General features: G+C 38.6%; 1 protein-coding gene across 1 annotated transcript in view; it reads right to left on the bottom strand.

Annotated features, from left to right (window-relative positions):
- Nucleotides 1–14,493, bottom strand: part of LOC150082580 (iroquois-class homeodomain protein IRX-4-like) — a 91,376-nt gene that overhangs the window by 13,990 nt on the left and 62,893 nt on the right. The window contains exon 5 of the mRNA XM_090377537.1: nt 1,589–2,599. Within this exon, the coding sequence (XP_090233663.1) occupies nt 1,589–2,599 (1,011 nt within the window). The remainder of the gene's footprint in view (nt 1–1,588; nt 2,600–14,493) is intronic.

A 14,493-nucleotide genomic window follows, 5' to 3' on the forward strand; every position in this document is an offset into this window, starting at 1 on the left:
GTATTCTCTTTCCACATATATATATATATTAAGATTTGCTACTTAAACATTGACATCATATTTTTGAGGTACTTTTCTATGAGCTAACTTGGTATTGCACTACTCTAAAAAGTCACTGCTCCAATGGAAAAGTTGTTGTTGTAGGGTTTTAGGAGCATGAGCGACTAAGGCCATATTCTTCCGTGTATACTTGCTGTAATTGCGTGTATTTTCTGAGATGGTTCATTCTGTTTTCTGGACGAAAAATCCCAGTTTCCGGGAGAAAAAACCATGCTACCCTTTGCCTGAGACCGACTAACTCAGCCGCATTGTGTGAAAGAATGTGGGAGAACTTTGTAGAAGATTCGTGAATGTGGTGGAAAGTTGTAGATTATTCTGGAATATCCTAAAAAGTGGGAGTATTATTTCAACATTATAGAAGATTGGAGATGATTCCAGTGTTTTGCAATTATACTAACTGAGGAGTTACAGGTGTAACTTATAAAATGAACACCTGTCATTCTGGAAGAGTGCTTGGTGTAAGTTGGTGTGTTTCGTGATAAACATGGCAAGAAAGAAGGAACTGAGCATTGAAAGAAGAAATTCTCTAACTCTGTATAAAGAAAGTTATTCTATGAGAAATATTACCACAAAACCAGACGTTTCATTTAAAGGAGCGCAAACTACCATTCGAAGATTCAAGGAGACTCGCAGTTTAAAGGGCAAAGTACGATCAGGATGACCGTGCATAACATTGATGTCTAAAGGCAGTCCACGACTTATTGCACCTGAATAATCTTAACTTGGTTCAAGAGAAATTGAGAAACTCCCGTGTCTTCGTCCACTGTAAAACTTCTTAAACAAGCAGGACTTTATGGTCGTGTAGAGGTCCAAAAACCCTTCTTAAAACTGGAAAATGGAAAGAAACAGTTGGCTTGGGCCATCAACACTGAACAATCGAAAAACGTACTGTGGACGGATGAATCCAAATTTGAAATTTTGGGATTCGAGCGTAGAGTTTACGTGAGACGATCAACTGAAAAAAAAATGGTGTCAAGCACGATGGCGGTTCCATCATGATCTGGAGTTTCTTCTGCTTTTCTGGAGTGGGTGACATCGTCACAATTGAAGGAATTTTAAGAAAACATTCACGAACATCCCTGGACATCGACTTTGTGGAAGAAATTTATATTACAACAAGACAATGACCCAAAGCACAGTCCTAAGATATGCGGGTTCTTTCTCAACTAAGTGACGTCTACCATCTTCACAAAATTTATAAGAAACTTTGAAGCCTCTTTGGAATAATATGTCCGATAAAAGAAAATCTTAAAAACTTGGCGGTTTTAAGAAAACCACGTAACCACCCCTCCAAAAATGAAGGGAACATTTTGCGATACGACCATTCCAATGACCATGCGTATATGCGCATCAAAACATTGAAATGCGTTAGATGAACTGTAAAGGAGCACTCTGGAACTTGCTATCATTTTTATAGTTAAAATTGATTACAATTTTCAATCCTGAATTGATTGAATTACAATTTCAATTCGATACAATCTGCCAAAATTACATTAAGAAATAAGAAAGTTCAAGAAAGCTATATTACCTGTGTCCATCCTTTCGGCGTGCGAAGGGGCGGTGACCTCTCTGGGACTGTTGTTAGGCAGGAGTGAGCCATTGTCTAGCACGTAACCCACGGGGCCCCTTATTAGAGGGGGTGGAGGCCTGCTGAACTCAACACTGGTAGCCACATGAGAGGCGCATGAACTGACCGCCGCACTACAGAACCCCGTCGTCGACGTCAACCGGTTCGAAACCTTTGACCTCAGACTGTCCGATGTGGGGAACAGAGGTACCGAGTCCGCTCCGTCTCCTAAGCAATCCATTTTGGGTCCAAACAGAGACGTTCCCATCATAGTTTTCGAGGGGGGAAACACTGTCAGATTCGCGGAGGGGGTCAGTCTGTCACCACTTTCGATACACGACCCCAGTTCGGAGGGGGGCGGCGCACCGTTGAAAGTCTGCTTGGCCACGTCCCCGTTCCTCAGGACGACGCCGTTCATCCAGCTTCGCTGCGGAGACATGTCGTCAGCGACGCCTGCCGGGTCCGCGAACGATCCGTTGACGCTGGCGTCGCACCGGGTCGCGTCGGAGCACGGCATCACAGACCTGGTTGACGAATTGCACGGAGGTAGCATTCCCGGAGCGGCACCATAAGCGTCCGTGTGATGAGCTGGCATCTGAGACAACACTCCCCCGACCGGTGACCTCCGCAGCATTGGCGGACTGTCCGACGTGGCCGTGTGCGCCAGAGACCAGATTTTCGGTCTGCCACTTAGCACCACTCCGACCTCGGCACCGAGAGAGCAATTAACGCTGACCGACGGATCGCCGGCGGGAGGTAGGCGAGCGGATGGCGGGGCACCTGGACTTGGGGGCTCCCCAGGCTGACTGTCTCTTGTCGGAGAACCCAAGTGACTTCCATAGTTGCCTAAGGACAGAGATAAGCAATCGGCCTCCGACTTCAGGACGTTCGGACACAGCGAAACATCGATAATCGCTTGTCGCCTGAGGTCTCCCTCTTTTCCTGGAGTCTCCGTCGTCAAAGAGGGCCTGTCTGCGGGTCAATAAAATAAAAAAGACACTTTTAGTGATTTTGTTATTTTACAACAATCGGCAAACATTTAAACAAAACACAAATTTTATGTATTATATAATAAGATAGCTTCTATTTCTTTTACTAATCATTTCCAATTTTTCTATAAATTGCTTTAAAATGATAGAAATGTACATTATTGCTTTACGCGTGCATCATTTTTCGTCTGTATTAGAAAACTGCTTCATTGTTTAGAACGCACATTATTTTTAACTCTTGTAGTAATATACATTAATTGTTTCGCTCGTGCATAATTTTAATTGTTGTAGAAATGCACATTTATTGTTTCGCTCGCGCATCATTTTTATCTGTTGGAAATGTACATTTATTGTTTCGCTCGCGCATTATTTTTAACTGTTGTAGAAATGTACATACATTGTTTCGCTTGCGCACCATTTTCAGTTTTTGTGGAAGTCGTCTGCTATGTTTCGGTTGGCGCCATAAATATTTGCAAAAATTACAAATTTTAATATTTTCTTAAAATATCTTCTGCTTGAGTGAGATATCCCTCTTTCCATGGCTTGTCACTCGTCTGATAACCAATTTTATTGTCAATATTTTCCTTCTAAAAGATCATTTTTAGTCAGACGATATTGCAATAATAGGAAAAATATGAAGGACTTTTGACTTAAATTAACGAGATGAGGTTAGAGTCTTCGCCTTGCAAACTTCAAATTAACTCTATCTGTTGGATCTAAAAGGACCACGTGCTTAGTGTGCAAATTCGTGACACGTCTGCTTCTGTAATTTTAACTTATCGTCCCTCAAAGGAGATGCACACATCACGAAGACACAAATATGATTGAGTGTCCACTAATAATGTTCGCAGGAATTTGGAGTTGCAACCAAGCGTCCCATGTGGGCACTTAGCCTTGTTGGGACGCCTGTAATTGTAAGAAAATGAGGATATATGTCACTCAAAGTAAACTTCAATGTCACTCATTACTGATATCGAAGTTAAAAGTGTTTTCTGTCCTTCCAGTCAATTTTGTCTTTTTTCAGTGGAACGCTGTCGTGTGGAGAAAAGTGCGCAGACAACAAAAATAAACTTTTGGAGCTTAAGATCAGCAGACGATGGGCCAAAAGATCCCTAGCAGACGGGTACTTTGATTCGATGGAAGGATCAGATGACATTCCCAAGCGATCTGATCCTTCCATTTTGATAAAGATTAAGAGATCATTTATCAGACTGGTAATCATATTGGAACGCTTGTGAGGATTATTCTTTGATTTTCAGTTATTGTCTTGGATTCTGAAAGGATCAAAATATCACTGATCAAAAATAACAGTCATTTTTGAAAGAATTCGATCACTAAATAATCAGGTGATGCTTTGCAAGCGTGAGGAACCTGTGGTTAGATAAAATGATCCCTTGTGGTCCATTGGAATGATTCGAACATTTTTTTTTTTTTTTGATTTATGGTAGAAATCAAAACATCATTCCTGAGACAAATGATTATTTGAATATTTGGAAGGATCAGATAATTATGAAGAAAAATGGTTCTTTGTTATAGTAAGAAACCAATTGTTTTAATAAATAATCATTTCATCAGTTCAAGGGGACCAGAGGATCCGTGATCAGGAAAGAGATCTTGATTTATTGGAGGAATCAGAAGACACGTGACTGATATTTTGTGATTCAGTTAATATATCAGATCAGTTCTTTTCTGTTTCTTTAAAAGGAGTAGAGAATGAAATCGTTTCTGATCCGTCGAAGGGATCAGCTAATCGAATGCTTTCTGTTTCATTGAATGGACCAGATAATTGAATCTTTTCTGGTCCATTGAAGGGACCAGATAATCAAGTCTTTTCTGATTCATGAAAAGAACAGTTCTTTCAATTGTTTAATTGAAAAGAATGAGGAGATAATTGATCAGAAAGATAATATTGGTGTATTGATCTTTTGACACATTGTTTAATGTGCCAAAAGACACATTAAACAATGTGTCAATGATCTTTTAATGATCTTTTGATGCATTGTATATGTATTGATCGACGCCATTGGTAACTCAAATTATCATGTTGATTTTGTGGATGGAACACAAGATTAAGCTCATATTCTTTGAATCCTTAGAAGAACCATGAAACCACCATATTGACAATAGTCTTTTTATTGGTTGGGATGGATCCAGAGGTCACTAATGAGAAAAATCATATTATAATTCTATTCGAAGAATCAAGGGATCCCTCACAGATAAAAATATTATGGAATTCATTGAAAGGATTGGATGGTTACAAAGGAGAAGGAAATCACCAATTCCTAGTTTATTAGAAGGATGTTTTCTTGTAAGTTGTGCCAAGGTAACTAACGGCATGAGGCGTTGATGTAATTTGCTACAAATTTCGTGCATTATGTGATCGGTTGTCCTTTGATCACGACCTTATGTGATCATTGTCAGAATCAGAAGAACACAGTCCCCCCATAAAATTACCATTTCAATTAGATAATTTTCCCAACAAATGACATTTTGATTTATGTGAAGAACCAGATCACTGAGGCTGGGGATCATCTGGTGGACTCGATGATCAATCTTTTAATTCATTATAAGGTTTGGAAGATCGTAAATTGAAATATTATTCTGATTAATTGTAGGGTCAAGTTAAATGATCTTGTTTTATTGAAAGATTGGGAGAATCTTTTTCACAATAAAGGGACTTCTGCTCTTCTTACCCATCTTCGATGACACTCAGGATTGGGAGAAGGCTGCAACATTGAAGGTTTTGATTTATTAAGAGCTGGAGATAGTTGAAGAGAACTGTAATCTCTGAAGATAATTGAGTAGGACCTCTGGAGATAACTGCACAGATCATTGAGGGTTAATTTGCCAACCTGAATTCCAAATTTCCTTTGCTCCATCCTTCTCCGAGTAGTATCTTTTAAGAATGAATACATGTGGGTTAATTCTTTGAATTAATAAGAATGGATTAATTCTTTTAATCCATTAAAAATAATGGACTTTTTTTTTTTTTTACGTAGTATATCCTTTGTCTCCTTGGTTAAATAAAATTGGTTTCTTAAACTCCTCTGCACTGGACCTGGAGAGTACGTAAGTACAACTCTAACTGAAAAATAAGCGCTTTACAACAGACTGGATCTACCTGTTTCCTTGTAAATTCCTTGAAAATTGAACGTCAGGTGATTCAGACTGAGCCATTTGTGTCCTTCGTCTTACTGTACGAAGGGGAGTGGGGGGAGGGGGTCTGTTTGTAAAACGTGTTAGCCGGCGAGAATCAAACCACAAAGAAGCCAATTTTTCAAGGCCGAAAACAGACCATTGTGTAATGTCCAGGGATACACTTGTCTCCAGAGCAACCGCACGTACTTTTAGAAAACGCACGTGCTGATAATACTTGATTAATAGTCCGAAAGTTTATGTACTACTCCTTGGCCTCCAGAGGTAAACAGTGGCGGTCTCTGGCGGTTGCTAAACATAACTACGAAATCTTTCAATGTTTAAACAATTTGAGGGAACATCCCTGAACGGTGGAGTAGAGGAGAGATTGATTTAAGATTTTTCCCCCCAACTTAAAGATCAGCAGTATTGCCGCTAGGGGGCACTGTGAATTTACGGCTTTCTTTTGGTCAACCAATGTGAATGATACGTAAGTCTCCTTAGGCCTAATTCTTCGAAAAAATCCGTTTTCTTTTTTTTTTTATTTTTTTATTTTACTGTGGCGCGTGCAAAAATGTTTCCAGCACTTCCTCGAGGCTACCGCCAAAAAGGGCAGGCCGGGTACCGCGGGTGAACGCACCACCTGTGGGTGAAAAGCTAAGGATAATTATTCCAATTTGCCCTTATGCACAATAGAAAAGTGATTTGCATAATCAAGTGCTGGTGAGGCTCCCTCGTGATAAGCCCCCTGAGGCAAACAGCTGCTGAAGCAGGGTGGGCCCTGCATCAGACTGTTTCCGGAAGCAAAAGTCCCCACTCTCGTTTACAAGGAAGACAGAGCAGCCGACATAAACAATGAGTTTCAATTGGTCTGCTTTTTTTCTTTAAGAGGAATACCGGATTACTTCCTAGTGAAAAAAAACAGCGTTCGTAGTACAGTCAGATAAGTAGATTCTGGCCTAGCAATCAGACGATGAATTTTGGGAAAGATATTTTATAAATTGACTCCTGGTTTCTAAGAATCGTTGGAGATTCTTCTTCTTTCTATGATTTCGCCACCATCCCCCAAAGCATATTTCATTCATGAGCTAAACCATAATTGGGTCATGAAAAAGGCTCACAAAGTAATTATCCGATAATATTAGCATATCGATAAATGAAAATATCACCCTCCCTCCAAACCGTGTTTATTCAGATAGAAGGATGGTAGAACCTTGCACAAAATATACAAACAAATTCCAGCAAAAACTATAATTATCATGCAATTTCCAGTCTGTTTTCGTGATGCAATAAAATACTTTGCCTATCGTCTGCTCTATTTTGCTGAAATTGATACGTAAAACGCAATACGTACGTCTGCTTTCTCACTCGATTGTTGACGAAATCTACATAACTTACTTCAGCTTCATTATTATAATAACGAAAAGAGAAATCGGCACACTTTACGTCTGCTTCTTCAGCTTGATTGTTGGTGAAATTGAAATCCACATAACTTACTACGTCTACTTCTTCAATATGATTGTTGGTGAAATTGAAATGTACAAAACTTTCGTCTGCTGCTTCAATATGTTTGATTGTTGGTGAAATTGAAATCTACATAACTTACGTCTGCTGCTTCAATATGTTTGATTGTTGGTGAAATTGAAATCTACATAACTTACGTCTGCTGCTTCAATATGTTTGATTGTTGGTGAAATTGAAATCTACATAACTTACTGTAAGATGAAAAATCTTACATGTTAATATATTAGAAATGAGTGAGATTTATTTAAATTAAAGTTTAGGAAATAGCAAAATAGGACAGTAAACATTACTGGTCACAAATATTATTCTGGGTCACTCACAAGGATTAAAAATTAGAGAAGGTTGAATTAGAGAAGGGAGCGGTAAGCTGTTAGCAATTAGAGGTACATTTCACTTCGCACCATGGTAAAGAACAAAGGGCTGTAGACTGAACATTGTCGGACATTCCTTTTGATCCGGGGACACCTGGTGACATCGGTCAGGTAGTATTTTGCTTGGGTTAGCAATCACCTTGGCGTTTGACTGTCGGCGATCGCAGGTTAGAAGAGAGTGTAAACAAATCTGTTAAAAGCACTAACAAAGTGACGGCGAACTTCAAAGCAGTGGCAGCCTGGGAAATTTTGCAAATTTATTAAAATGAGCTCTGAAGGTATAGCTGAAGAAAAGTTAAAATGCACGAATAGGAGATAATGAAAGTGAATATAAAGGAAAAGATTGGTTAAAAGCTAGAAGAAGGGGGCGGTGCGTAATTGAGATGGACAAAAAAGGAATAACTGATGAAAACTGTCCTGTGCTGTGCTGTGCCATGCTGTGAGCTTCGGAGGAGTTTTTGTTGGTTTTGGTGAAGATGAGATCTGAAGAAAAAAAGTTAAGAAGTTAAGATGGAATAGTGAAAGGTTAGATAAGTCTAGTGCAGTCGTAAGTTAAGAAAAGTTAGTGGAGTTCATAATAGAAAAGGACAGTCGAATAGCCCGTTATCGGAAGGCAAGTATGCAAACGACTGAAGTGTGTGAAGAAATAAACCTGTCCGTTATAGGAAAGTAGTGAAAGTGGCCAGCGTGAAAATAAGTAATGTAAGGAGAAAAATAAACCTAGGCGATCATCTGAAGGCAGTGATAAAGACAAGGCGCAGATAAATGAGCTGTGAAGATAGAATTGTAATTCCTAGTCCGCCAGAATAGCTGAACCGAAGTTAAGTAGCAATATCGAGGACGAGCCCATAAATTCCTAAAAGACACAGTGATGCCCTATCAAGACGTAGACCAGCCCATTGAGGAACGAAAGGCCCTACAAAAAGATCCTGTTCAGTATCAGAAGTAAGTGTTTAAATAACATGAGAATTCGCTTGTAAATTATAGGACTCTAAACAAGGGTTAGGAATTATAAGAGGGACATTATAACATATATAATAAGAGATATGTACTTAAAAATGTGTAATTAAGATAAGGATCTCTAGATAAAGGTAAAGAGATGGAGATTCATAGATGTGGAAAATTTTCTTGAGTAACATAAAGTAAGGTAACAGTTTTGGATGTGGGATAATTCAGAGGGCTTATAGAAAGAGTATTATATATGTGATACACGGAACTGTCACAAGTTGACTAGTCAAAAGAGGTTGTTAGCATAACTTAGGGATTGAGATAAATATTTGATTTAAGAGATGAATGCTAATGTATTAGAAAAGATAAATAATCTAATTAGAAAGAGATTACCCTTAATGTTGCAAACAGAGAAATCTTATTGTTAAAAAGGGAAGATTGGAATGTGAGAGACAAGCCTGATCTATTAGAATAAAAAGTGATTTATTCAGAGAATGTTTTACTAAGTAATGTATAAAAGGAGTCGCATAAGAAAGATGTTGTTAGCCTTGTGATATAATGGAGGAAGTTGTACAAGAATATAACTAAACTTAACCAATGATTTTATGCTTGTACTGTAATAAAACAATACTAATTATAATATGTACTGGATCATTGAACAATTTCATTTATGTAAATATATGTAATAAAATCTTGTGTATATTTTAAACGAAGTCTTTGTTTAGTCATTTTGAACACTCAGCCTGTTCGAAGGGAATTAAATTAAGAAGTTCCATTGAATTTGGAATTCTCCTGTAAAGTAAGGTCAGATGTGTAAGTGGGGAAATTAAAATAAGGTGGACAACAACTCATATAAGGGAATAAAATAAAAACAAAATAATTAATATAAATAAAATAAAAATAATAATCATGTATTCCACCCCCCACATTACGTCTGCTTCATTATAGCACACTTTACCTCTGCTTCTTCAGTTTGATGGTTGGTGAAATTGAAATCTACACATAATTTACGTCTGCTTCATTATTATAATAACTGAAATTGGCACACTTTACGTCTGCTTTTTTTTTTTAACATAATAATTTGAATTGTAATTAATTCTTCGTCTGCTACTGAAATTGAAATCCACTATGTAACTTGTTATAAGGCTGGGGGTGGAGATAATCTGAAATCTGCCTACTGACCTCACCTACCTACATCTTGATTATGACATCCTTTTAATGACGTATAATGATAAATATGTGAACACCCCAAGATTATTGTTTGCAGTCAGGCGTGCGTCCATGTTAACTACAAAATCTACCAATTACCAACTAGCTAAAGGAGGCGAAATTTTCTCTTTCACATCCTCGAATGTTTTGAAAAAGGGTAGCTCGTTATTCTAATCATTGAATTAACTACCGGGCATGCGTGAAAACAAAAGGGGGAGGGGGAATGGTTATTGTGTTTTGTTGCGAAGAAACACTTATAAAGTGTCATAAATCAAGAAATTTTTTTTCATAGAAGATAATTGAGTTATTCGGTTTTCTTTTTTTTTTATTTTGTTCTCATCAAGGTTGTCTGTTGGCAAGTTGATCTCTTCACTAAAGACAAACGCACCACTCCCTTTATGACAATTAACACTGCAAAGGTTAATTAAATATTAGGCATCTCGATTAGGATTAAAAGATAATTATGGAAACTTTCCCCACTGTTGATTTAACGAAAAGAATGCAACAATGGGGGAAAATCCATGTCGGCTGCATAGATTTTGACCTATTGTTCATAGGAAACCAACAATGAAATTGTGGTACTGTTTTTTTTTTTTTATTCTTGAAATAAACAGCGCGTGCTGACCAACGATGAAATCGTGGCCTGTTTTAAATTCTTGAAATATACTGCGCGTGCGGCATTGTTAATTTTTCAATAATCAGACGATAAATTGTTATACTTACAATGAAATGCGCGTGGTAATTTGAGAAAAATAACAAATATGCGCAGGAGTTTCACAATTGTACATTTTCTGCGCATTTAACTTATTAAAAAAAAAATTATAATTTCTTATGACGATGTTCTCCTTGATTTATTTTTTATAAAAGCGAAAAAAATTAATTTTTCTCTAGATAAAAATTGCAGGTTTTTATATATATTTATTTTATTTTATTCAAAAGATTAAAAGAAACCATAATTTAAATTATACATTAAGTCTTCTGGTATTATATTTCAACAAATACTATTTCCGTGTACAACATATGTACCATTATCGGCAGACGATACAAACTTGTTTCCTGCTAGATTACATCAGAACTTTACACAAGATTGCACTATGTAGCAGAAGTAATCGTATAGACTATATTTATGAAAATAAATACTATATTTTATATAATATTTATTTTCATAAATAAATAAAATAAAAATAAACCTTAAATTTACATGTACCAATTCCAAACGATTGAAAATTTTCAATTATTCATTGTTGAAAGCGATCGTTTGGACCCAGATGAGCAAACGATAAGCGAAAAAAATTGATCTGATCGTACGGTACGTCTGTTCAGCTAATAGAAATAATCGAATATTTCTGTTTCGAGGTTAATGAATTTGTCATTGGACTCATTGCCGGAATGTGTCGTGACGCAGGCGCAGATAAGTCTGAGAAGGAGAGAACACTTTTTTTTTTATAGCTTGTAAATGAGTAGATAATGTATAGCAATGTATTCTGTCGTGTTTAACATGTACTGGGGTGGCGGTGTTTGACATGTACTGGGGTGGTTACGCATATACCCGTACGTTATCAAACGATACTAACGTTGGCCTGTTTGCTTGTAAAAACCTAACACGGTACACTCACCTAATTCCAACCCTCCCTCATTTTTCCATATATACATTTTTCCGCCTGCCCTCCTCCTCCCCCCCCCTCCTACACCAGCGTCTCTCTCTTTTATGTCTCTAATATTTCCCTTTTCCCTTATCGTGTGACATGCAATGCCTCGACACGAAACTTCTCAAAGAGGAACAGTGGTGTGTTGTTATGGAAATGAAAACATGTCCCGCGAGTGACGACACACACAAGTACTGCTAATTTCATTAGCTGGTCGAGTTCACTGCAGTTCGTTTGGCCATTATTAATTCTTACGCATGCTCTTTAATTAAGACAACGATGCTCGAGCTTAAACTCCGCATTTTGTACCTCTCAGTACCTCAAATAAACGCAATTTATTTATTTTTTTGAGGAAATTTACACGATCCAAACGATAAACAGCGCTGAAATCTACTCGTACGCGTCTCTAATCACGCGGCCGCGCGAGCGTCTATTGTTAAACACGCGTTTTATGAAATGTACAGCGCGAGAGACTCTAATCGTCTGCACGTACCCAGAAATCTACATCCAGCACTGTTGTCGCGAAGTTTCATCTTTTAACAATGCACAAACATGCACGAGACAATTGTTTAACTTGTAGATTTCAATAATTGGGATGAAAGAATAAAGCGTTCATTTTAACGTACACTGTCATTATCAAATGCGTCATTATTTGGTCGCCAAACTATGCCGCGCGCAGACTCATTCGAATGCTAGTCGCGACTTTCCCACAAAAAAACAACCCGGGAATAAAGTCGGAAGTGACGTCATCGGCAGTCCATTACTGCTGCCAAGTGCTTTACTATTATCTCACGTACATCTCGCTCGTATCATCTCATCTCTTCTGCGTAAAAATTTCCGATTGGTCAGTTATCCATAAAATTGTTTCTCTGTGTGTGTTCCGAGGAACTGTCGTCTGCATCACTACGACAGCAGATTTTTATTTGCGGCGAAAAGTGACATGGTTTCAAGGTAAACGGGCCCTCTTGAGGAATGTTTTATCAGCCATTTTGTTACAGTAATTACACATAAAAGATAAATACCGTATTTAAAATAAAAATTATTATTTTTAAACATAAATCGCTTAGAAATCGGTAATTTCAGACGAACAGTTGAAAATTGACAAACGTTCAGTCTATCGTCTGCCTGCTGATTGCAATGGAAAAATGCGCCAAGAATTCAAATCGTACCTATTCGATGTATATTTCGTCTGCTTTTTTTAACAATGAAGCTCGCGACGTATAAGCGTGGAGCCGAAATCAACATCATGCGCGCGGGTGATGCATATTTCATCAGTTCAACAATGGAACTCGCGCCACACTGAATCTATTTCTTATTGGGCAGATAAAGTGAAATTACCATGAGAAATATACATCTTTGATAGCAGACGCGTCATATTGAGATCGGTTCCAACGAAATTACCACTTCGGTGTCGATTTCGAACTTTAACAATGGTGCTCGCGATATCGTCTGCACGATGCGTGTTGATATATATATTTCCAGAATTGTCATACGAAACAAATAATTGGCCGCATATCAATATTCAAATCATGATCGCTGTTTTCCAACGTGTCTGCTGCAGGGTGGAGTAACAATACAGCGGATAATATACCGCCGAGGGGCTTTTCCTGGAGTAAGGGGAGGGAGTGAGTGAGAATTATGGATGATGGAGATAAATAACGCGAGGGACCCGCAGTATCTGTGATGGATGTAGGTATACACATGGGGTCATAGCTCGGAGTAGTAGCCAATTCTGTAATTGCCGAAACGGTGCACCACGTGCCAATCCCACTTAATCCCAGGTCGGAGTTGCGACAAATCCCCCCCTTAAGCCAAAACCGCTATATACGCCAGTCACGTGACGTTTGGCGGCAGCGATGGATGGATGTGCGGTTTGTTTCTGCCGCTGTCGTGCTGCCAGACGTTTCGCTTATTTCATCCGCGTTTGTGCCCGCCCCTGAAATACACAAAATTCGAGATTAATTAGCGAATAAATTTTAAAAGGGGAATTAGACGCCGATTATCGGGATTTCGAAGTATCTTCACGAGACACACCCACGGAAATGCGTCGGGAGGATTTTCGAACCGCAATAATCAAATCGTCTGCCCGTTTTCCGACTCCCACAAGCAGACGTACTTTTCCTGAGATTTCAGACGTCGCTTTACTTTGTTCGGTGAAGTGGAAAAAATTATTTTGAACCCCGGTGGGAGTACGATAAATATTGCAGCGGCCATAACAAATCCATTAATAGTTCCAAGTACACCATTAAAGAAATAGACGCAAACGAGAGCGTTCTGGGATGCATGCCAACCCCGCAGGGCCGTAATGCTTACCTAACAGTTGTAAGTGTTACCTATAAATTATTCTACGGGAGCCAGAGAGAGAGAGAGAGAGAGAGAGAGAGAAGAAGTCATGCACACCAATAGTACAGAACACTGGTTCGTTGCATTTAAGTGTAATAAATAGTAGCCAACATAACGTCGGGGGGGTCCCCCTCAAAATACGCCCTCCCTGGCAAAGCGTGAACATAGGCCAATCTCTAGGTGCAAGGGGATAACCTCGACAGCAATTTGCTATATTAAATCTGCCACGGGCGAATCGACACTTAAGCGGGTCCCTGGATCATTCGCTGTTCGGTTAGTGACCTATAAAATATAAATACAAAGTGATTTCTCAGAGGGCCGGCGTACATAAAAACATTACGGTGCGCCTCTCAAGAAACGCGAGGATTTGCGGCCCAAGTCGCTGTTAATGGCGCTGGTGTCCGTCATTAGTGGCAATAATCGCTTGGTCCATTAAGATAACGAAGGAGGCAGATGGACAGATAAGCAGGTGAAAAAAAAAGGATGGACAAACGAACTATGGGCAGAAAATCAAACAATAAGTTGAGAAATGAAATGAAGCAATGGATCTACACTAGAAAATAGAACAATAGATCGACACTAGAAAATGGAACAATAGATCGACACTAGAAAGTGAAACAATAGATCGACACTAGAAAGTGAAACGATAGATCGACACTAGAAAGTGAAACGATAGAGCGACAGAAAATGTCGGTTCACTT

This window comes from Mastigoproctus giganteus, chromosome 7, assembly GCF_048544385.1.
Source record: "Mastigoproctus giganteus isolate SK-2022 chromosome 7, ASM4854438v1, whole genome shotgun sequence".
Lineage (NCBI taxonomy): Eukaryota > Metazoa > Arthropoda > Arachnida > Uropygi > Thelyphonidae > Mastigoproctus > Mastigoproctus giganteus.